This window comes from Haplochromis burtoni, unplaced genomic scaffold, assembly GCF_018398535.1.
Source record: "Haplochromis burtoni strain Fernald_Lab_line unplaced genomic scaffold, NCSU_Asbu1 Contig_13, whole genome shotgun sequence".
NCBI classification, from domain to species: domain Eukaryota; kingdom Metazoa; phylum Chordata; class Actinopteri; order Cichliformes; family Cichlidae; genus Haplochromis; species Haplochromis burtoni.
Genome location: NW_024582374.1, coordinates 1,265,002 through 1,290,420, shown reverse-complemented (window position 1 = coordinate 1,290,420; position 25,419 = coordinate 1,265,002). Strand labels below are relative to the sequence as shown.

Here is a 25,419-nt window from a genome sequence, read left to right as displayed (position 1 = left end):
TGTGACCAGATTCTGTGCAGTAGTGAGTGGAAAACACTGCCTGACTTTGAGTGGTCAGTAAGAATGCAAAATTGCTATATAAATCTTGGGCTATTTACTATTGAGTACCGCCTACTTGGCCAAATGTGAGCACAGATGTGCTATGACATCCTCAGTTAAAGTTTAATTAAAAACTTTTGGTGTTTGCTTACAAATAACCCATTTGTAAATTATTTTGGTACCAAAAAATCAGTAAACATCAGAAACAAACACTACTATATTTTCTAGTATATTCACATGAATAGCATGCATGATTGCGCTATGATCTGCAAACTCTTCTTTAGCTTTGATTATGCCACATGTGCCAAACTCAAGGCCATGGAGCCAAATTTGTCCCTTGTTATCCAATCCATATATTATTTTAGATTCTTAATAAAATTTTAAGAAAAATTCATGATGAAAAATCTATTTCTTTTACTTGGAAATAGATTTTTACTCTTTTACTTACAGCAACAATTTGCATTTAGGCATTGTCAAGATGACCTGCTGAAGTACAGAATCTGATGAGAGAATATGGAAAAATGTAGATTTAAGTGACTTGAGGTGAAAATGCCGTGTTGATGCCAGAGGTCAGAGGACAACTACCAGACTTCTTTGAGCTGACAGGAAAGCAACAGTAAGTCCACACACACCAAACAACAGATTGAACTGTGAAGCAGATGGCCTACAGCAGCAGAAGACCACACCTGGTGCAACTCCTATCAACTAAGAACAGGAAATTGAGCCTACAATTCACATGGGAATTCTCAACATTGGATTTTAGAAGACTGGAAAAAGGATGCCTAGTCAGATGAGCCTCAGTTTCTGTTGCCACTTTCAAGTGGTGGCGTCAGAATTTGGCATGAACAGCATGGAAGCACAGATCCATCCTGCCTTGTATCAACAGTTCAGGCTGCCGGCAGTGGTGTGGGGAATATTTCTTGGAATACTAGTATGAGCTCAGCATCATTTAAACACCATAGTCTGTCTGAGTATTGCTGTTGACTATGTGCATTCCTTTATGACCACAGTGTACCCATTTTCTGATCGCAACATGTCACAAACCTCAGATCATTTCAAACTGGCTACTTGAACATCACAATGAGCTCATAATACTCATATGGTCTCCACAGTCACCAGATCTCAATCCAGTAGAGTTTCTTTGGTACGGTGTGCAGATTCCCATCATGGAAAGGCAAAGGAGCACTTTTGTGGCCTGGGTGAAGTATGTGGATCAAACTGTACATGAGAAGGCTATGCAGGGCATGCATTTTGATCCAATTAAAGCATTTGAACTGACTTTGACAGGCCTGGATTATATAATTATAATAACTTTAAAATTTTGCAAACCTTTGCAATTTCTCAGATGCACAAAGTTGTGTGTATTGGTGTGTTGTGTCTGATCCAGAAAAAAGCACTTTAGATGTTCAGGAAATCAGTTTATCACTTTCAGAAGCATCCTGAATCAACATGTTTTTCAGAGAATGTGGACTTTAAGTGTTCCTTTAATGGCTCTTTAGGTAAGTAACCTTTTACTCATTTAGCAGATTTCACTCAGAGATCTTTGTGCCACCCTGTGTGCAGTCCTAGAGCAGCTTCTCTGTATCTGCAGATAATCTGAACTCTAATCTTCCCTGATCAGTTGGCTCAGCTAACTGAACATCATTCTCTTTTACAGACAACATGTGCAGTAAAGTAAGAGCAACGTCGTATCGCAAACGGCAGACGAGGCCACATGTAGCTGTGCGATCTCAGAATATGAGCCCGAGAGAATGTTGGAGTGGCCTGGATGTTTTGTGTAAACTCTCAGGCTGAAACCGGCCTCTCTGCGGCTCAGTGTCACGTCAATAGACGAGAACACAGAGCGAATCCCAGGCTGAAGTTAACCACCGTGCTCACTGCGGCTCTATTGCTTTTTCCCACAGGACAAGCAGCTTCATTATGAAGCACCGTGGTCTCCTTTTCATCTCAGTGAGATCACCCCTGTGGGGAGTATCAACACTGTGAGCCACATCTGACGCTCTCTCGTCCCTGTTTAAACACTGAAATAGTGTTCAATCATATTGTTGTTGGCTGCTTTCTTTCTTTTTTCTTTTTTTTTTTTTGTCATAATGCAGCTGCTTGGAAACTGCCACAGGACTCAAAGATCTCAGCGGAGAAAGGAGGTGATCAATTTCTGAGGGAACCCCCACCTACCCAGCCACCCACCCACTCTTCTCTCCCTCCTCGTCTCCCTGACCCCTCCACTTCCTCCTCCTCACTTCAACTAGCCATAATTATTTTGCAAAAGAGCTCCAGAAAAAGAACACGCAGAGTAATTTCTCTTGCCCAGTTATGAAAAGCTCATTAAAAAAGGCCCGGAACAAACAAAGCTTTTCCTGTGAGGCCTCTTTTCAAATTCATTTCATAATTTTCCTCTGTTTTAATCATTTATATCAATTAATCATTCCTTGGTGGAAAAGACATTCTTTGCAATCTTCCGTGGGGTTTTTTTGTTCTGCTGAGTGAGAGGCTTGATGAGAATGTCAGGAGAATGTGGCTCAAACCAAGGCGGAGTAGCACCGGCTTTGCCAAAAGGGAAATCAGCTTGATGCAGCGCGATCTCTTCGGAGCTGCAGGAATAATTAAACAATTAAAGTCAAGAAAAAGATCATCTTTATACATCTGACGTCTTTCTAATGAAGCCAGGGGCATCTTATAAGAGAGCCGTTTTGTCATGTAAAACCACTCAGCCTGCTGAATCTCAAACAGGGAAACTTTTCTCCAATAGCAACTGTTTTTGGTTAAACTGAAGACGTCACTTGTTTGCAGCTTTTCTTTACAAGGAGAGCACCCCCCCTCTCTGTCGTGGTGTTGCCACCATATACATTTCATTTTTATTAAAAAGCGTTACAGTCACCTTCAATTGATGGGATCTCAGAAGTGTCACGTGATGGTGGAAAACTCAAACGGAAGGAATTAAAAGGATCTCAGCCAAATCAGGTCTTGCAGATTAGCCTTAATAGGTGTTGAAACCAATGACCCGAGGCTTAATGAGGTTGTAAACGACAGCAGGCCTCGCTGCGATTTTTTCCAGTGACAGACGATGGCGCCACTACGCAGCTATTAGGGGGGCTTGATATTTCCCAGAGGTTGGAGTCACCCTCGGTAAACTAAGTAGTTATTGAATGTCAACTAATTAAAGTCGGGCGTGAGATGAATGCAGCCTACAGGATGTTGCTATGCAGCTTTCAGTAGTCCCGACAATGGAGACAGTTTGATCTGTATATTATTACAATGCTTCGTATGCAATCTCTCCATGTTCGAGTATTATGGACGTTTAGAAGAGATAATATATTTATCACGGTGATATTGAAGCTCCTTAAACAGGACACTGAGCTTATTCTACGGATTTTCTTCGGCGTATAAATCCGCTCTAATCTCGTCTCTGCCCCTGATTTGGCTTGTATACGTTGGACTGCTGCGTGTCTCTTCTCTCCGGTCCATCTCACCTCCGTTTCCATCCTTCTCTGTCTGCGTGTCCGAGTCAGTCTCGCCTCCCTCTGATTGGCCAGAATTGTTATTCCTCTTAAATGGACCGCGCGCGGATTGGCTGCCGAGGCCCTTTCGTCACGCGGCTGAAGGGGCTTTTTTACTGGAGGTTTCTTCCTGTCAGCGACACATGTAGAACAAGCAGCTAACGGGACCCAGAGACCAGAGCAGAGGACAGTCAATTACAGCTTCTCTGCCTGCCTCCGTGTTTCTGTTTTTCCTCCCTCCCTCTTCTCCACGCACTTCTCCAGCTCTGTGGACACAACGGCATGCGCAGACCTGTAATTACGGCTTGTGATGGACTCGTTTTTGTTCCAGCGAGAAAAAGAGCACTAAAAGCGGCAGCAGCAGTTAAACGGGAAGCATCCAGTGGAAATACTATCTGATAACTCCATTTGCTTGCTGAAGAGCCGAGCTCGAGGGTTTCGCTGCCGCGCGGAGCTGGAGGCCGACGACCGCGCGCGGTGTCGCGTCCGCTTTCTACCTGTACTTTTTTGGGGTACTGTTGTTGCAGCCTACCTGTTCGCCTACCTGCCGTTCAAGCCGTCAACTTTACAGCCATTACCCTGAAAGGAGACAAACGAGGTGGGTGTTTGGCGCTGGTACAGCTGTTCTGTGTGTTTGCGCTGTATATATATTTTTTATATGTATATATGCTACCTGCAATTGTCCGTAGTTTTCAGAGTGGAAACAGTCGGTTTTGAGTCCGCCTGTGTCTATTTTAGGAATGCCTGCGCTCAGATGTGACAGCGGACATTACACTGGTCTTTTTTTAAGGACTCAGCTCGTAGTAATTGAGATGTGAAGCTGCATTTCTTTTATTTTCTATTTCAAAAACAAAATCAGGCAGCGGACAGAAGCTTTTAGCACATGGCTGTCTGATATGTTCCCCCCCTCCGTCTCTCTCGCTCCCTCTTCTATTTCCATGACTTCGTCTCCAAATTGCTTGCCCGTGTAATTACTTGAGTTAGCCCATTTAAGTTAAAAGCCACCCCCCTCCTCTTCCCCTCCCCGTCCCCTCCATCCCTCAGCGGAAAAAAAGGAAACTCCTCTGAATGAAACTTGATGATGGCCCCGTCTTGTTTATCCGGGAGTCACTTTCAGGTCGGCTTTTTTGATTCATCTCCTTTTAGATTTAATCAGCACTAAGGTACGCTGTGGTTTGTCCCTAAGAGCCATCGCTAATGGGCTTACTGAATGCTTTTCTCTGTGCACCCCCCACCCTCCCTCTTCCTAACTCTAATTAGCCTACCTGTCTTTCAACATAGATTTGGCTTTATCCAGGCGAGGCTGCCTGACCAAATTGGAGAGGATTACATTTGAAAGAGCCCACATTAATTTGGTGGGTGAAACAAATGCCTGCATTTTAGTAGATTAGAACATTTAACATCATTACAGCGTGTGCACATCGCTGTATCAGGGCTGTGGTGTAGATGCGTGATCATATACTTGGCTGAGGTCAAAGGCTCATGCAGCATCAGAACTAATGTGCCAAACATCAGCCTCTCTTTACTCACTCCCTTGAGTTTTGCTGTGGACATCACCTCTTTGCAGAGTGAGGAATTGTGCGCCATTAGGACAGCTCAACAAAGGGCCGTGCTGTGTAATTGTTCCTCTGGCCCCACAGTGTTATCAGTGAATAGACATTCATCACAAGAGGTCTGATGAAGCAACAGCGTAGAGATCAAGGGCAGATTAATTCACTAAGTGACTCGTGGTTGTCTTGTAGCAGAGATCGGGCTTCGCAGCTGCAGATACAACATGTTCAAACAGCTGATAACTGATCAGTTATGACAAATGTGTCAACTCATAGCTGTGTAAGTCCTGACCCTTGTGTGTACAAAGCAGTCCTTGAGTGTAAAAGGAAAAAAAATAATAGTCTGAACAGCAACCTGTCATGGTTTCTTCTGTGTGTTCTCAGGTACGATGGTGAATCCCGGAGGCAGCAGCCAGCCACCACCGGTGGGCACAGGTTCTCTGTCCTGGAAGCGGTGCGCCGGCTGCGGGGGCAAAATTGCGGACCGTTTCCTCCTTTACACCATGGACAGCTACTGGCACAGCCGATGCCTCAAGTGCTCCTGCTGCCAGGCCCAGCTGGGTGAGATCGGCACATCGTGCTACACAAAAAGTGGCATGATCCTCTGTAGAAACGACTACATCAGGTGAGGAAATCACCAGGTTGTGTGTTCAGTTTTCCGTATTTTGCTTTTGCAGCCTTACTGAGCAAGTTAGATGTTTAAACATCTTGCATGAATTTAAAAGGAAAAATTGCGTTTCTCATAGCCTGTGGAACTTTTCTTCTGGATTATATTAGGCTGTGATATTAAATCAAGTTAAAAGCAGGACTAAGCTGATGTAGATCTGTCATGGTCATGCAACCGTCCGCAAAGTTTGGTGCGTTCCTGCACGACATGTGTCTCAAATTGTACTAATGTCATCAGCGCTCATTAAGGCATCCTGGTTGAAGGCTCTCTGGCCTGCCCTGAAAGACGCCAAACGTGGCGCCATGTTGACAGAGCACAAAGCAAAAGGAGAGAGTCTGTGCAGGTCATAATGCGGTCTGTCCTGTTTTACAATCAACAAAAGAACAGAAAACTGGTCCTAAATGACTTGAGTTAGCTCTGCAAGAGACACGGACAGGATCTGTGTTCAGTGAAGGCTGTTTTATTCAATTTTTTTTAATACAGTGGAAAAAGGATCATTTAATTAGCAAAGAGAGCCTTTTTAAATATTCAAGTAGGTGTGCCAGACACCCAACCAGAGCTTGTTGATGACACTCATTCTGGTCATGTTGAGCAGTCTTAAGTGACGAGAGAAGGTGCAGTTTACTGAAAGTTGACATGCATCCTTGACTCAGCCTCATGTGCTAGACTGGTATGGATTTTTAAGCCAATCAATTAGCCATTTGCTAAACTTGAGTTTCTATTCATGCAAGACAGTCGGAGAGTCTGCTTTTATTGTTATATAATAGAAATGCATGCTCATATTCTAATGGATGGAACCGCACTCCAGTTAACGTACAACGCTGCTATCAAATCTGCACGGATAATTCAAAATCTAAAGTGCGCCTGTGCGCTCTCACACCCACCTCATAAAAAGGATGGGGAAGTCAATGGGGTACTTCATTCATAATGGGACTATAACGTAATTAAAATTGGAAGGGGGGAAAATGTGGATACACCTTTCCACTTGTAATGAGAGCATGCTTGGTGGAAGAGCTAAAACGCACATTATGGAACCATGAGATCTCTGTGGAGATAAAGACAGGAGCGGGGTAGGAAAAAAAACATCTGACAGTGAGTCTACACAATTAAATGCTTTAATTATAGTCCCCCTCCATTTCCTTTAGTCCTGATGGGTTTTATCTAATGAGATCTGGTCCCTGGCTTGTATCCGCTCCCAATGACGTGTCCGAAATGAATGAGAGCCACACTGCAAACAAAACATTTAATTAACCAAATTGGCTTTTGAGAGAGAGCAAGAGAGAAAGACAGAGAGAAGAGGGATTATTGTGAAGGCCATTTGCTGCTGTTTTTTTCCCCCTCTTCATCTTAAAGGGGCAGATTCATATTTGTAATAGAGTGCTAAACAGCTCAACATACGTTCTCAGCTGCAGCTTCAGCTTTATATCCATACAGCTGATTTAATAATGCTCATCTGACTGATCGGGAGTTGAGTCGTATGCCTGGCCTGGGATGATAACCCATCCCCTGTTTTTCATGCAGCGCTTGTCCCCAAAAGCTTTAACTTAAAGCCAAAGTTGTGTTTGCTGTAGGGATCATGTTGTTTTAAGCTGGAGGTGATATTATTTCTGTGGGCTGCTAGTAGAGGGAGAATTAATTTACTTGTGGCTGCTGGATTCAGGGAGAATGTGTGTCCCCTTAATTGAATAAGCCTAGGTAATTAAATGGCACTTTTCCAATAGAACGTGTGAGGTAAATCTAATAGTTGGTTATTTAATATCACTTTGAAGTCTGCCCACTCAAGCACTATGACAGCACAAGAGAATGTGAACTATTAGGCCAGGGGAGGAAAAAAAAAAAACTGGATCTCAGAAATTAATTAAATCGCATGCAATTTAGGGGAAACGTTTATCTTGATTTGTCATAACAGAATTAATTCAAGGCCTTCAATTCACTTGGGGCCAGATCTGTTACTCTGAATTAACCAAGTGTAATTTGGCTGATCCCCCACCGCCAGCACCACCCAGCCTCCGACTCCAGCCCTACACACCCCCACCCCCTCCTCCTGAAACACATGCACATCACAGATTCACGCGAACCCTCCCTCATCCTCGCAATCTCCCCACCCCGCCCTGTCCTACCCCCCCTCCACCCTTTTCTCTAATGCAGCTCTTGCCATTATGCAAAGCCCCGCTTCAGTATCAATATGGCCTAGTGCTTTTAAGGTGCTTTGGCTGCTGATGTAGAGAGGCATTTTTAATGGACTGTGTTGCAGAAATCATTGTTGTGGGGTAATTTTACCCTACTCAAAGGCCTTGGTGAATGAGGTCTGCATTTACCAGACAGCCTCGCAGCAAGCTATGCTATATTTCACCCGGCAGTCAGCGCTGAAATGAAATCCAATAGTCATTGCCTGCATAGGCAACAGACAGGTCCAAATGTGTTTTTTTGTTTGTTATTTAATTTAATCTAAGACAGATTCACAAGGGCGGAAGACGACAGATAAATCAAGATAAAGCCATCCCCGAGAAACGTAGTGAGTAACTGATTTTTTTTGTTGCAAAAAGCAGAAACCAGATGTGTCATTGCAATTAAGAGTCCCTTGGCCTTAATTATACTGACCTGGGGTGTTGGCTTCACCTCAGCGCTGTAGTTCACTGGCAGAAGAGGCCATTAGAGCCCAACTCTAAACCGATGCAGCAACTTAATTGAGCACCTAAAGGCTTTGGCTCCTAAATCAAATACTATCAAGAGCTATCCCCTGGTAAAATAATTAACCCGGTACGAGTTTCACACTGCGCCCAAATGTAAAAAGGCTGCGGTGAAAACTCCTTTTGTCCTTTGTTTCCACACCTCTCAAAAGCTTTCGCACAGGAGGAAACTCCTCGAGCAACATATTCAACAAGAGCACGAGGAACATGTTTTCAATTTGAGCGAAGTTTGAATTTCGGAATGAGCCGGCTTTGATATGCAGAAACATCTTGTGGGGAAAGTGTAGTTTTGCTTCTCCACACACACGCACACACACATTGCAGCAGAGCACAAGAGTCTTAAAGCAAGGCATATATGTTCATTTCCACTGTCATGTTTGTCCCAGCGAGAGCAGAGAATTGGCAGTGTTGTGACGACGGTCTCCAGTTAATTAGTTTCTGAAATTGAGTTTTGATGGAGCCATTCCAAATGATGCCAAGACAAAATTTGCTTCAGCCTAAGCTGCCTTATTGAAAGCCATTTCTGTGTCCCTTTGCAAAGAGCTCTGGCTTGTTTGTTTGTCAGTTTTTCTAACAACTGCTCGGGTTATGGTTGGGATGGTAGAGGCATTTATTCCCTCTTTGTTAAATACATTTCATAAAAAATGTCTTCAAGAAGGTCTGCGCAGAAAGACACTTTGATCTTGTTGTTCTTTCTTTCGCTTGTTAATTTTTTCCCCCCAACCAAACAACTTTATCTGATGCACGCACGCCAGTGTTAACCACTCCCCCCCTATCCCTTTCTGTCTCCATCCCTCTCTCTCCCTCTCTCTCCTTCTCTCCGGAGCATGTCAGATGCCGTGGTCTTATTTGATTGCTTAGGAAAAGTGCAGTGATAGAGCAAACACCCGGTGAGATATGATGACAAATGGGTCCAGATCCCAGTAAATTACTTTCTGCTCAAATCGAAATTTCATTCAGTTTGCTGCTCACCGAGATGAAGTAATCTAAATTGTGGACTCAGAAGGAAGATAGAAGGGAAGCTGGAGCAAGCATTTCATTATCAAGAGGCAGAGAGAGAGAGAGAGAGAGAGAGAGAGAGAGAAGGTTAGGGACGAAAGAGATGAGCAGAAGCAAATCTAAAGTGTTGACACCATGATTGAAAAGGTTAACCCATGCACATTATATATCAACCCGAGTAGCTACGGGGTTTCTAATGGAAACACGGCACTGACGGAGCATTCACAGGAGTCCTAATGGCAAAAGCACTACATCTCCGCCTGGATGTACAATCAAATCCTCTTAGGTCCTTATTGCTTATGTTCCACGTTATTATTAGGCTGCAAAAAATGTGCAGCCAAAGTAATATGCAGTTTCAGTGCTAGATGCTTGTGGAGGGCAGAGTCGTGTTGGATTCATTTTTCCTGTTGATACTGTGATGATTTTCTATTTCTTCTGCTGTATGTTTTCCCTTCGAGGCAGAAATGGAGTTGGGGGGAAACTTAGCGCCGGATACACTTTTCATTCAGTCACACACTCTGCAGAGAAAAGTGTGGACAGTCCATTACACAAGGCTAAATCTGTGCAGATGCATACAGCAGTTCCACAGTAACACTCCTTCTTCGTCCCTTTCTTCCCCCCCCTCAGATTATTTGGGAACAGCGGAGCTTGCAGCGCCTGTGGTCAGTCTATTCCAGCCAGTGAACTGGTGATGAGGGCACAGGGCAATGTGTACCATCTCAAGGTAAAGTCAAGTTTCCTCTCTGGAGTTTTGAACTTGATGAAGTTGGAGTGCTGCACAGTTTAAAGCCTTTGTTTTGTTTTTAGCAGCGATGCATCGGTTATGAAATCCTGGGCCGATGTTTCAAATAACATTTTTTGGGAGATAACTGATGGTGATCCCATTATTTTCTTTCATTTGTAACTTCATATTTTAGCATTTTGCCAATATACCGATATCAATCAGCTGAACAAACAGATATTCAACCGACACATCAGCACACTCCTAGTTTTCAGTTTTGTGTATAACAGTGTTTTCCTTAGTATCGGATTTATCTCTTCGAAGAACACACAAATCAGCATCACATTGAATTAACTTTACACTAATTATGTTGTGTGCTTGGCTTAAGATGTCTCTGTTGTGGTCAATAGCGACTACTGTCTGTACGGAGCAGGGCTAATGAGATATGATTAACAGGAGATCCAAAAAAGTATTAAAGCAAAAACTTTAGTTTGAATTCAAATTGGTGTAAAATCCAACTGCTGGAGCGCTAAAACAATAAGTGGATTAATCATTTAATCACCATCTGTTCTCATGTTTAATAATTAAATTTTTCAGCTTCTTGAGTAATGTTAATCCATTTAGCATTTTGATATTATTTCACAAAAACGGAAATTTTATAGCATCACTGTATTAAAATGTTGTGATGAAAAATGATGTGAGCGTGTGTTTGAAGACTTATGAAACAGACCTAGGATCAGTTTTGATCTTAGCTATGAGAAAACATTAATATTTTGTGTAGATATTTGGTTGAAGCCTCAGTCTCTACAAAAACTATAGATTGCGTATGAAAAATTGATGTAGCTGCCCTGATGTTAGTCATTGGGTTTTGAAGCCTCGGTGCTTAAAAACAACTATATTTCAAATTTAAAGTTGCCATGTTTAGGCGGGATGAGGGCATACGGATTTATCGGTTAATGATGGTTAGCTGTTCATTAAGAGAGCGTTCATTAAGAGAAAAACAGATTTTTGTACCATGCATTTTTAAAGCTGTAAAGCTGGACGTGTTAACAGGAGGAGGGAGGCTGTGGGGGTGACTTGTTTGTGGAGCAGAATAAAGTGGACACTACAGGATCTGACCTTTTTTGGCGCTTCAGCATTAAGGCTCAGGTGTTGCTGCTTGCAACAGAAACAAAGAAATTCTTGGCTATGAAACTTTGACATGACGTGATGTCCCTAGTGGTTAAATAGGAGTACTGCAACCTGCACATGTATGTATCCAAGGCTGAATTTTGCATGATATCTATCAACAACGTGACAAGATTTCTCCTTGACAGATGTAAGGAAATAAATGCCAGATGCAAGATCTTTGAATTTACAGATGTGATGTGGTGTTCTAGTGTGTTAAAATGTAAAAAGTCTGTTTTTTTTAGCTACTTGATAACATTACTGAGAACAGGGAAGCTATTTAGAAACCAAATGATGGTTGTGTCTTCCACAAACACTAAATCTTAATGTGCGCTGGCTTTATTTAAGGAGCAATTTAAAGGCAGGATCCTTTAATTGAAATTGAGATTTAGAGATCACAGGCGCTCAAGTCACAAATAAGATTCTTGGAACCTGCTTAAGCAACATTTTTATCCTCAGCTTCCTTTACAAGTTCAATGTAAACACACTACAGGGAAGGACCTGTAAGACCTTTAAGATCGGTTCTGTCTTTGTTTACAGTGTTTCACATGTTCCACCTGTCGGAACCGGCTCGTCCCCGGGGACCGGTTCCACTACATCAACGGCAGCCTGTTCTGCGAACACGACAGACCCACAGCGCTCATCAACGGCCATTTGAGTTCACTGCAGACGAACCCGCTGCTGCCCGACCAGAAGGTAAGACCCCCATGATGGCGGAGGGAGCCCCGCGGTTCTTTGTGGTCTCATTTCAAAGTACAAGACAAGCAGCAAAAGTCATCAGTCAGCCGGAGTCATTAGCAGGAAAAGGAAAAACATCTGTAATTTTCACGGCAACATTTTTCACTCTGTTTATATTGATGTCGTCGATTCGACTTCACTGCAAGGCATGCAGCCGATATTAAATCTTACAGAGCAGAGATGAATTTTATTTTTAGACAGCCAATGGATTTTTCCATCATTCTTGTTGGAGGACATGAACTTAGAAAATCTGTATTAACTGTCAGCACAAAGCATGCGAAAATGATGTTTTTGTGTACCGCTGCTCTCACACTTTGTTACCAGCAGACACATATTTGACTCATTGTGAATTTATTTTGCCGTTCTGAGCCAGACGTCCACTTTTAACATTAATACGGAGTGTTTAAAACCGAATTTGACTTTTCTATCAACACGCCTGGGATCACCTGGGTTAAGTTATTACTCCGAGGCCAAAAATGTGCATCCGAGTGGGGGCGAGAAGCGAACACAGACAGCAAGCTGCAGCAGCATGTATATCATGAAAGCTGTCATCATGGCTTTCCCTGATTTGATCTCGATGCCTCCAGTGAAAGCAAAACAGAAGGCCTAATCATATACGAAGGATAACTTCATTCTTCAGGATAGCTTCATTGTGCCTGCAGCAGATCTAATCATTTTTGCCTCACAACAAGCAGCTTTATTGATACCTTGTCTGCACATAGAGCACACTGAGAGATATGGGAGGTGTTTGGAGTGTGTCAGAGTCTGACTGAAAGAGGAATTATATTGTTGGGAGCATGCATTTCACCTTGAGTGGTTCTGTGAGTAGAGGAGAGGTAGAACTCCATTAAGCCCCCCCACATCCCTCCTCCCCTTACGTCACAGGCCTTTTAAGGGCTTGTCACTTTTACAAATCAGCTCTTGGAGCTCTAAGAGCTCCTCACATTTAAATTGAAAGCCGTTGCATTATCTAGCTTAATTTTAAATGTCTGTTTAAGTCCTTGCTCCCACCCCCAGTGTCTCTTGCAGCATGGCTGGTGTAGTAAATATGAGGCCTCATTGTTTATTTATGCACTAACATCAATTGTAGTGAAAACTGCTGAATTATTGATGCTAAAATGCAATCTGAATATTGGCCCTGGTGCTTTAATTATAGCAGAGAGCGAATTATTAAATAAACAGAGACTCATCGCTCAGTGGGAACAGTCTCTGGATGCTTTTGTTATCTGCGCGAGTGAAATAAGGAGAATTATTCTGCCGCTCAAGCACTTTATCACACTGTATTTCTTTTGCTCGAACAGAATTTCGACAGCCTCAAACAGCAGAGGCTTACAGCAGGATAACAGCCCTCTGAATCAATACGGCTCCAGTGTATCGGCCTGAATATAGAAGCTGGTTTAGCAGAGGAGAAAATGAAGCAGTCACAGGGTTATCTTCTGACCGTTGTTTTGATTATGTGCGATTTCGCTGTGACATAATTGGTGTTGTTCACGATCATGGCGTAGGACATGTGATGCTCATTTATTAAGCTTTCTTCCCAGCTTCTTCCTAATCTCTTTGTTCAGAACAGACAAATTACCGCTCTCATACAGAGCTGCTTTGACCCAGGGGAGAGGGACCCTCCCAGCGTCAGTCACTTTAATTAGCCCCCAAGTAGGAGTTTGCAATTACTAATAGATTGAAGCCCTCCTAGTGATTTGAGGGATGAAGGGAAAAGTAAATCGCCCCTTCGAATCGCGGAGGAAAAAAACAAGAAAGATGAAAAAGTTGAATGCTGCTGGTACCCAGACAGATAATTGTCTTTCCTCCCCTGCATTTTTCTGTTTCAAAGGACTGAACACCTCCTGCAGTTATGTCGGAGCGTGGTTCTAATTATACCAAAGAGAATCGCTTCATGAATGCACTTTTAGTTAATGCAAAGTAAATGGGACACCAGATGGTTTTCAAAGCCTGGCTGATCAATAAATTAAACACTGGAGCTGGTGGAAAGTTTATTTATCAAGGGGTGAAACATTTATGACATTTTGTGAACTGATGCTCTTAATGACTGCTTGATGTCTGTTCTTATTTAAACTTTTCCCTTTTTTTAAAATTTTTTTATCGCCCTCTCCTTTCAGGTGTGTTAGGCGGGAGCCGTGCAGGAAGCAGGATGTGTGCCTTCATTTTAACCCTTACCCATTGACACCCGAGACAGTGTGGATCAGCAGCACCCCGGCCTTTTTAGCTGTGCCCCCAGGCCCTTTTGTCCTAAAGGAATCCTCCTCACATCTCAACCAGTAACCTGACTTTTTATTTCTGCAACTCATACCCAGCGCTCAGCCTTCAATCCTTGGCTTTTCCCCAACTGTGGGTGGATACTTGCACTTACTACACCTGAATCGGGACACTGCGGACTCTGTGACCTTGGGACGATTTAAAGGGGGGGGGAAAAAGAAAAGTGAAAAAAGGGGGAGACCGATCCGAATCCTAGAGGACTCTACGGGAGGAGAAAATTAAACAACGTGACGAGACTATGTTGTGACTGAAGAGAAGGAACGAGACTAATGAGGTTTAAAAGGCGCAGGCTTTTCAACTCTGCACATTTGTTTAAAGACATTTTGGGGGGAAACTGGGACTTTTTCATTTTTCCTCTCCTCCTTTTCTATCCTCATTTCCCAGCAACATGGTGTTTCCACTTTCTATATTTTAAGTGTTGTCAAAGGGGAATGTGTTTTTTGGTTTTCTTTCTTTCTTTTTGGTGGTATATATCTATATATTAAGATGGGGTTTAAAAAAAAATCTGTGGCATTTTGTGGAAAACAAATCATGAACACTCTCTTGGTGTATTTGTAAAACTACCATGTATGTACAGTATGCATGTAAATGTCGTTGTCCAGGCGTGGCTACAGTACATCTGACCCCTCCGCACTCAGCTCCTCCCTTTGAAACTCATGGCAAGCTGAAGAAATTTGCTCATAGTCAGTAATGTAGAGATCATCACCAACATTTAAATGCTGAATGAAAGAGAAATTTATTTGTGATATTTTCCGAGACATTTGCTCCAGTATGGTGTATTTAAGTAATAAAAATATTGAAGATTTAATAGCCTCCTTAAATTCATTGTAAAGCTTCAGTGTCTCTAATTAGCTAAACTTGGGTTTTTAGATGTTGTAATGAGTACCTGGCTAATTTTGTCTATTCAAGTGGGCAAAAGCCTGATATCAGCATGGCTGAAAATCCTCTATTGAACATCCTGCAGCGCTGCCATTCAATTCCCAGCCTCGCAATCATCAAGGCGCATGATGAGCGTCTAACTGAAAATGGATAAACATGTATCCTCTCTTTTCTGTTCGGATGACCGTTTGCTATTCATCACTCTAATACCTGACAGAAATGGAGGAAAATGTCCCTTTGAAGATTCAATTACTGCAGAGAGGGAGAGAGGTGTCTCTTTCTGGCAGGCACAAATTGAATGGGCTATTTGCAGAACAAATTGGTGTTTGAAGTCCTTGCAAGACCTAATAGGTCTGAAGGAGGGACCCGGTAATGGCTGATGCGCTTATCTGCGGAGTCTGCGGCCTCGCATGAGCTCGCTGCTGCCGCTGAAACAATGCTGCTCTTCTCCAGAAGGAGGCTTTGATGCAAAAAAAAATCATCTCGAAAAGGAAAGGAAATGGACCTGAAGAGTAAACAGACTCTTGTGTTTTAAATTGGAATTTCAATGGCATGAAAATCACGCCGAGTGGATTTGTTCTCGACCTTCTAAAGCACAAGCTAAACATAGCGATTGTTAGCAATGCGTCACTTTCAGAGTCCCGGTTCTAAACATGCTGATCGAAGTCTAGCCAAGTATCTAATACGACTCTGATGTGCAAACCTGAACAAAAAGAAATATTAAAAAAAAAACAACAAGAAATACACACCTGTTACCTTGAACATCACAACAAAAGGCTTTAATGGAACTAACAGCAAATCCTTTGGGTCCTGTGGGGGTGCAATGGAGAGGAGTGCTTGGCCTGTGGTGGTATTTCAGGAGGTGGTACAAGTCAGAATAACACAAATGCAAGGTCCCACGTTTCCCAGCAGGACACTGAATTAACGCTCACGTCACTCATCTCTGGTTTTAATGTTGTGGCCGATTAGTGCGTATAACAGATACACTAAACAGGACAATGTAACTAAATCCGTGGCTCAGGTAATAGATGGGCTTCGATCCCGTGCTAAAGTGTCCTTGGGCAAGACGCTTGAATGCCAACCTGCTTGCTATGGCGGGCGAGCAGCTTGCATGGCAGCTCTGCCACATACCAGACCATTTAACAAACAAGTCGTTTCCTGGCAGGAACACCACTTCAACATTCTCGATTTGTATCTCTTTGCTTGCTTGCTTGCATTGTTTGAGCATGCAGATACTCGCATGTACCTGACAAATGTCTAGGTTTGATTATCCATACATCACATTTTCCACATCAGCCTTTTTTGTAATATTTACATTTTGTTAAATTTCCAGCACTTCCGCTCAGCTTTCTTTTTTTTTTTTTTTTCTTTTTTTTTCACGGAAAAATCGACGGGAGATGCACATCGATACAGGTGGAGGGAAATGGCTTTAATGGAACGGAGCCATAGTTAATGTTATTAGTAACACCTGTGCCTCTCTGACTACGACAAGCCAAAATGTCTTCCAGTGTGACAAAGGCAAGGCAGCTTATTAATGCTGCACATTTCATACACAGCTGCAGATCAAAGAGCTTTACTAATAGTGGAAAAAAGTGGGCATATTAAAACATGAAAATGATTATTAATAATGAGGAAAATGCAACACCAAATTGAGGACAGAAGTTCATTTATACACAATAGTAAGCAGGTAGGTTTATGTTTGGATTTTGTGGAACACTCTAAAAAGTTCGTATAGACAGAACGGCTCTGTATCAAAAACAAAATTAATCAAGCCGAGGTTTACTTCACAGGTTTCCTGAAAATCCCCCAAATTTAAACCGCCTCTCAAAGCAATTTAGCTGTAGTGGTAGGTTTATTGAATGTTATATAAAAACTGTTAATTGTCCCCTAATTTTCCAAAATATAAAGAGTCCCTCCCACCCGACCATCCCTGAAAAGAATCCAGAGACAACATTCACTTCTTAAAAGGAATTATGGAAAATTCCCAGTTGCTGCTTTCATTAGTTTTCCCAAAAATATACTTTTAGGGATGAAAGTCGGTCTGTTTTATTCATTTTTCAAGCCCTATTCTTTCTTTTCTTTTCTTTTTTTAATTCCATTACCTACAAAACTACTTGAGCTTGGTGCTTCAAGTATTTTACAATGAATATCTGGTACTATGGCTCTATGGATGTGGACCCTTGTGTAGCTTAAGTTAACAGAGTGATGGACGCTTAAAGTCCCGGAAATATTTGGATACCCGATCTCTGACAGCAGATTTGGATTCCTGCAGAAATCACAATGTTGCTGGTTGGGGACTCTTTTTGATTTACAGCTTCTCATATGCAAGATACATAATAACTCTATGACAATCCAAATCAGCTGAATGCTTTCACAGATATTAAATAAAGATATATTTTTTTAAAAAACCACACATTTCCACAACATATCAGTGTGATCAATTCCTCAGGTTTGAATAACTCATATTTATAAATTGTAGTTTTTTAAATTGGATGAACTGAGATGGAAAGAATCCAGTGTAACGCACCGTGTGGACGTACCAGAACTGAGGCAGGAAAGTTTATATTCATATTCAATTTCACAATCATTGCATTAAATTAATCTCTCATAACAATTCGTATATTCTATGTAAATCATATATTGCTTCATACTACCGGTTTTCACCCATTTATGGACTAAATGCATTTCTATCTAGGCTAGCAATAGTCAGATTCGCAAAAAATTGAAACGATCTCAAAGGATAATTCCCCTTTTTTTTCTTTTTTTTTACATGAGATTCAAATGGGGCTTTGGCTAGAGGTTCTATGAACCTCTTAAAACAGGAATTTTTTGCGTGGAAAAGGGGAGGATAGCTATGTAAACATCATTAAAATGTGGCAGTTTTAATACTTAGAGGACTGCAAAATGCTTCAAAACCATCATCCTCATTTAGCTTAACTGTCGCATTTGATTTAAGGGAGAATTATGAAACATGATGCCCATCCATTGCTGCTATTTCAGAGGTGATAACTGCAACATGCATCCCCACTTTCACCTGCATATGAATGGCTGTCAGGCTGCAGAAGCCTTTGAGTATCAGATTAAAAAAAAAAAAGAATTATCCTTTAAGTTGATTTTGGTTTAAAGTGATCTCAGTAATCCACATCAGAACAAGACCATTTCGTGCTACACTAACGTTGGCCTTTTCCATTATGAAATCCGCTTGGTTCCATTAAGCTGTTTACTCTCTCACACACATAAATACATGCATACACACATGAATATACATAAGCCGTGCACGTGCGTACTAACAGATTTCATGAGTCATTTTTCAAATCAACTTATTGAGTCAAATTGCTCAGTTTGGGACTTAATACATATGTGAGAGTTTGCTTTGATGTGGTAAACCAGAGTGAGGGCTATGGGATCCCACCCACAACAATGAAGCACACTTAAATGGCACGGCAGCCTGAGGGAAATCACTTTGCTTCAACTCCAGCTCCTTCCTGCGCTCACTGGGGAGTCTACTGATGCACCACAACTGGATTACTTATGATTAGCCACCTTGTATTTATTTCTAATTAGTTTACGTCTTCATTCTGCTGCAAGTTTTTGATTATCATTTATCTCGGTGTGATTGGAAGAGTTTTTTTTTATGACAGAGTGGATGTTGTGTTCTGCATGACAGCCTGTGCAAACCGAAGACATCTGCCAAGCTAGTTTTATCTCCTTTTGTTTACTGCATCCGAAACAATATACTTAACACCTTCCAGATGCTTTGAGATAATAACATCAACACATTAAATCGATTTATTTATTTATTCCATCCTTCTAGTATTTCCTCTTTCTGAAATAATAGCATACAAAAAAATCTTCCAGCAGTTTGGCTCGGTGGATGATGCTTTTGTGTTATGTGTGCACAATTTTGTCTTCTTGGGTACCATTGGGAATTAAATTAAACGTTGCACTGTTGTTCGGTTCATAGTCAGTTTTTAAAATGAAGATAATTAATGCGACTTAGTCAGGATGTGTTCATATAGTGCAGTGTGTATACTACATCCATGTGGAAAAGTAGATTTTCACAAGACTCTTTGCAATTACATGAAAAATTAAGTACACCCTCACTGCTTCCATAGGAATTAAGAGGATAAGTAGCAGCCAGGTGCTGCTAATCAAGTGCACTTGATTAATTGATCATCAGCAAGTGTGAACACCTCTAAAAATGCAAAGATTTTGGCATCTTGCTTGTCTGAAGCACTCAAGTCTGTAAATGAAATTGCAAAAAAAGAAGCATCACAGGTTCTACGGGCCTCAGTTAGCATGCTAAATGTTTAAGATCATAATGAAATGACACCGTTTTAAAAAGACTCAGTAACTACGGTTTGTTTGGAGAGATTTGCTGAAGAAAACCTCTTCAATATTTAAAAAAGAACATGACAGCACAGCTCAGGCCTGCAAAGGTGCATCTGAACAAACCGCAATCTAGACCACCTGAGACCTTAAGAGAACTGCAAACCTCAAGATACTGAAGCAACACTTTGAAGAAGTGGGAGCCAGAAACGGATAAAGTCATAAAGAAACTGATTACTTCAGTTTATTGCTGCTAAAGGTGGTTCTACAAGACACTGAATCATGGGGTGCACTTAGTTTTCCACAGGAGTCCCGGAGAAACCTTTCAAAATAAAATGTTATATACTGTTTGTGTAGTATATGAATTTGAACAGACTTTTCTCAAATTGAATACAGTGAGTACTGCACTTAGTCAGACAACCACAGACTGTATGTAAAAGATGGACGTAGCCACTGTGAGGTCTAGTTTGTGAATGTAGCTGCAATTTATATAAGGTGGCATTAATATGAAAGATACTTCTTATGTGATGTGGCCAGGGATACGTTCTTAGAGGATGAAGAAAGGGGGGGGAAAAAGTACAATCATGCTTCTAGTGTTATTTACACTAGAAGCATGAGGAGATGGCTAACCTCAGAAGAGCTTAAAGCAACATCGGCATTTTTAAAGTTCATTAATTAATCCATTATCCATCCACCGATCTAGTAGGGGAGCTGAAGCCTGTTGCAGCTGCCATAGGGTGAGAAGGGACTGGACACTCCGCCAGTTTGTTGCAGGGCTAACACGGAGAGACAAACAACCACTGACACTCACATTCACACTTCTGGGCAATTTAGAATCACCAGTTAATCTATTCCCTCTAACTGAGGAAGCGAGAGTACCCAGAGAGAACCCACGCAGACACAGAAAGGCCTCGGCCAGATGGTGGATTTGAACCCAGGACCTTCTTGCTGTGAGGCAACAGTGCTAACCATTGTGCTACCCTAATTAATCTATTAATTAACAGTAATTCATTAATTATAACCCACATACGCTCTCAAGTTTCAAAAACTATGTCAAGCTCTACTAGCTTTTCCCATTTTTGGGAAACAGCTGCTGATTGTAGCCTGATGTGTAATGAACCTATATTAAAGCGATCAGTTTCACATCTATCAAACTAATCAATAAAACCATCAGGAAACGGATCAACATCACTTCCAGAAGGATGAACTAAATCGGTGTTAGACTAAAGCTTATTTGTTTGTTTTCTTTCATTTTATCTTTTGTTAGGTTTGTGTGAATAATTTCCCTTCCTTTCTCCGATACTCCCTGTACTTCTTAAACAGAACGTTCTCTATAGCATCGTTCAACTTCCATTTCTTTATTTGTTCCTTCATTAGTTCATCCAGCCATCTGTTTTCTTGGCCAGACTTGATCAGATTTTGCCAAAACCTGTGAAAATTATGCATCTCACTTTCACGTTCCAGCATTTCTGTAATTACACTGATGAGGTCCAAGGGGTTTTGTCTGTTCCTTTGTTCACTTGTATCTCATAAACCATTTATCAGGCTTTCACTAAACTTGAGAAAGTGAAGCATCTTTTTCCTCAGATTTCTAATGATTACGGGTCACAGTGAAGATTCAAAGGTGTATGCAGTTTCCTGCCAGCACTTGGCAAATCTTCACCTATAAATGTATCTTAGAAAGTCTAATTTCCATTAACTTTAACACCATCAGACATCCATAGACTATCCATACAAAGGTTACCAGAATCTCAGCTTTCAGTGAAACCTGAAGCCCCTTAAAAACACCATCATGGTGTGAAATGCGCTTCATAATTGCCTTGTTTCAGCCCACTGTGGAATCAGCAAACAACTGAAAATAATGCCTGGGCACAGCGCTCAGTTACTTAGCCGGGTGTTCAATAACACACAGAGAGGGACATGCAAATATTAGTGGGGTGATTATTGGCAGTTGTGTTTGGCCTAAAGTAGCAGGTAACTCTATCCTCTCCATTATGCATGCTGTGAAGTGTGGTGCGAGGTGCACTGGTAAAGCGTTGCTTTTAACTGACCAGAAGAGGTTCACTTTACACTCAGATGTCCTTCACGGTGGAAATGCACTCGTAATGCAATGAGAGAAATGAAGCACCTCATGCACGCAGGACCTGAAGCCACCTTTAGGCAAAGTGGAAATTGGAAAAGTAACAAATAATACTTGAAGAATTTACAGCTCCATCAAAGAGCAAATTGTTTTGTGTTTTTTTTTTTATTTAAAAGTGAATTTTTCACACATTTCAATTTGAGTCATAACTGATGTCCGTAACAAGAAGCAATCCAAGACGCTAAACATATGCCGAGGCTGAAAATTCTTCCATATCGTCTTTGCATGAATTGAGTTACTGAAGGATTTGTATATCTGGATTTGTAAAAGTTTGTTATATTCTAACACAGTGCTTCCTAATGTTTTTTTCCCTTCACTTCTATTTGATATGTATTTGTGTAGCCGTGATGCAAAATGCTCAATTTTAATCAACCTCACAATGGTAAAGAATCCTTCCAAAAATTCCTGGCTCCAGATCCAAATCGATTCCAAAAGTTAATTGTTTCTAAGCTGGGCCAAGTCCCAACTTCTGTAAGATTTTCATGCAAATCTGTCCATAACTTTTTGAGTAATCCTGCTAACAAACAAACAGACAATCTGAACCGATTAGATGACCTCCTTGGCAAATCACGGCAGAAGACACCAAAGTGTTTTGAGACCATATGAAAAATAAATATTGCTTTTTCTTATGAGCAATAAACGTGACTTTTTTTCACTTATTAAACTCGATCTCAGATTTTTTTGTAAGCTTTCCCTTAAATTACACTATTAGCTGCTTATCAACGGATTACATTTCTTTGTCTTCAAACTGCAGCGTCTCTTTTAATAAATAAATAAATAAACACACAAATGGAATGGGAGCCACTCGTTCTCTGCTGACATAAATGTTTATTTCACAGGAGAATATTACAAACATGACATCTGGCTCATATTAAAAAAAAGAGGATAAATACAAAAGGAATGAGACAGTCAACAGTCGTGTCATGTTTACTTTCTCGTGCACGCACGCACACACACACTCGCACGCCATCTCCTCCCCTTTTACTGGTTTGACTCTTGAAAAGCATTCCTTGTTCCATTTTCCCCCATTCTCCTCAAGAATGTAGTAACAATAATAATGCATTAAGTGGGCTGAGTACTCTAAACACTCAGAGCTTCCTCTCACAGTAAGTGCAGAACCAGTTTGCCTGCTGTTGAAAGCATCTTACACACAGTCCTACAGAGAGTGGAGAGTTTGCCTCGGCACCCCCACCCCCATCCTTCTCTTTCTGCCTCGCACACGCACACACTCACAGACAGACGCAGAATACGCTCCTATCTGCAAGTCTAGGTGAAGAAACTAAAAACACCGTCGGGCTCTCGTGCTGTCTGGTGAATCTGAGGACTTCTGCGTCTGGTATCGTTGCTTTTGTGCAGGCATCCTGCAGAAAGAGTCCCACCTGAGTTTTAGCGTTCATCGTGCTTCTGTCTGCTGGAGCCACCAGCATGGTGCAGCTCTGAGCAGGGGGTTAAATCCCCCATAAGAACAGCAAAAGGTCACCAAATGCTGTTGTTTATCAGCCATCCTGAAATGAAGCACCGAGCGAGTATCCTGTGGATTGATTTTAGCCCTTCTACAGTGAGCGGCATCACAAACACACCATAATCATTATGTCCACGCAAATACTGAAAAAAATATAAAAGTAGTAAGGCTGTAGGCTTAATGACTGGGCAAGCTTACAACCAATATGTTTTTGTTTGTTTTTGTAAATATGATGTAAAGAAAGTGAATTTCTGTAATAATTCAATATGTGGATTAACATTTTTATTTTTGACATTAATGCCTTTATTACAGGGGAGCACAGGGGTACACAGAAAAGCAAGGTTATGGCACCCCAGCTTTAACGCCATCTGTTCTATATTACTGTGGCCTATAATTGCCACAAAATCCCCTAAATCACAATATGAGAGGGAAAGACATATAACTTAATTAAAATGACAAAAAAGAAGAAAAATTCACTTTAAAACTTTTTTGGCTTATCAGACTTTTTTAAAGCAAATTATGTCACAAATTTTTCAGGTTCCAGCAGACAAGATACTAAAGAAAGATTAAAATGATGATATCGGTTCAAATAAAGACATTTCAGATACTCTAATCAATTTCTGACTTTAATAGTCGCCCAGATAGAACTTCCTGGTATGGAGTAGTGAGCTTAATTTGGGAACTCTTCTGTTTTGTCCAGCTATGGTTCAGTTTAAAAAACAAAACACAAACAAAAAAAAAAACCCCAAGAAGATGATGGACAAAATTCAAGACTTAAAAACAGTACTCGACAAATCAGTGGGTGACGTCTTGACAGCTAGTTCTATAGATAAGGTGTTTAAAAAAATAAAACTCAAATTTTTTGGTCATTTTGTCATTTGAGGAAACATATTGGTTTCCTCAAATGACCAAACACAGCAGTGTTATAATCCTAAAAACCAGCCAACGTGTTAGCTTCCTGAAATGCAACCAGGAGCGCGAACAATATGCTGGCTTTTTCCTCTTCTCTATTTCTAACCACGATCTGTGAATTTTCTACCTAGCAGTGGCCAGAAATGATAACTTTAGCAATATTGTAAAGGACACAGTCGCACATAACTCAGCCCACTTTCTCACTAATGTTGTAAAATGACCACTGTCACATATTAGCACGACAAAGGCTCAAAAAATAAAGACAGACAAGTATTTTTACGATAAATAGGCTACACATTGAATTAAGTGCATGTGCTGTGTATTAGCACGTCTTTCAGATTTTAAAAACTTATGATGTAATGATGATCTAATCTTATGACCTAATATTTGGTATCTGTCCCAGATGCCAAAACAGTAGTCGACAAACCAGTGGGTTTCTACATGATGGCATATTTTTGCACTATTTTGTACTGTTGTAACATGCGGGAGAACAGCGACACACTTCAATTATATGAAGCCGAAATAATTTGGACCATTTTTAACTGTTGATGTTGCCTCAGTGTTCCTTTGCTTCCTTTGCGAAATTCACCCAGACTGTGACCACTGCTAGCAGAGGCATTACACTTCAAACTATACTAATAACAATGCTGTCTTTTAAGCATCTCTACAAGCAGCTCAAAGGTAGCCTACAAGCAGAGCGAAGGAATTTCTCAGTGTCTTAAAAGTTGGAGCCATTAAAGAGCACTAAATCAAGTTTCCAGTTGTCTCAGCAAAGAACTGTGTGATTTGGCATTATCTTTGCAATTACAAGGAAGGGAGCTGGATCTGCCTAAGATCTCTCTGTCTATGCCCTTTACACACACACACACACACACACACACACACACACACACACACACACACACACACACACACACACACACACACACACACACACAGAGCGAGAGAGTAAGAAGACAAGCACTCCAGGGAGAGGAAAATACACCTGAGGATATCCTCTTTGATTTCATAGCTCTGCCTGAGTCCTAAATTAACTTATATACCATAGTAATATAAAAAGTGGGTGGAAGCAGTGAGTTGTGGTTGAGGATGGGGACAGTCTGTGTGCAGCTAAACTGAGTTATGTCTGTTAATGACTGCATCGCCATCTTTTTGCTGCAGTTGTCATATCCTATTAAAGGAAGTGCGTCATTAAGGGAACAGATTTCACAAAGACCCGAAGACAAAAATGCAAAGCACAAGTCCTGCAAGTGAAATTTCTTTTCGTCCCCCAGTCAATGACCTATACATGTAATTACAGGACCAGTTCAAGCAGCTTCAAATATACCCTGAAGAATGTCCTGCACTATCACTTC

The 25,419-nt window shown here is 41.3% G+C and overlaps 1 protein-coding gene across 1 annotated transcript; it reads left to right on the top strand.

Annotated features, from left to right (window-relative positions):
* The first annotated feature begins 3,654 nt into the window (after positions 1-3,654).
* Positions 3,655-15,150, top strand: lmo4b (LIM domain only 4b). The gene is made up of 5 exons (XM_005919786.3): positions 3,655-4,134; positions 5,471-5,711; positions 10,070-10,166; positions 11,871-12,026; positions 14,186-15,150. The coding sequence occupies exons 2-5, from the start codon at positions 5,476-5,478 to the stop codon at positions 14,192-14,194; spliced, it is 498 nt and encodes a 165-aa protein (XP_005919848.1). The 5' UTR covers positions 3,655-4,134; positions 5,471-5,475; the 3' UTR covers positions 14,195-15,150.
* Positions 15,151-25,419: the final 10,269 nt, after the last annotated feature.

Bases quoted from the DNA above. Each gene is read 5' to 3' on its own strand.
- lmo4b (XM_005919786.3), top strand. From the start codon at position 5,476: ATGGTGAATCCCGGAGGCAGCAGCCAGCCACCACCGGTGGGCACAGGT. The intron at 5,712-10,069 runs GTGAGGAAATCA...CCCCCCCCTCAG, and splicing joins TGTAGAAACGACTACATCAG to ATTATTTGGGAACAGCGGAG. The intron at 10,167-11,870 runs GTAAAGTCAAGT...CTTTGTTTACAG, and splicing joins GCAATGTGTACCATCTCAAG to TGTTTCACATGTTCCACCTG.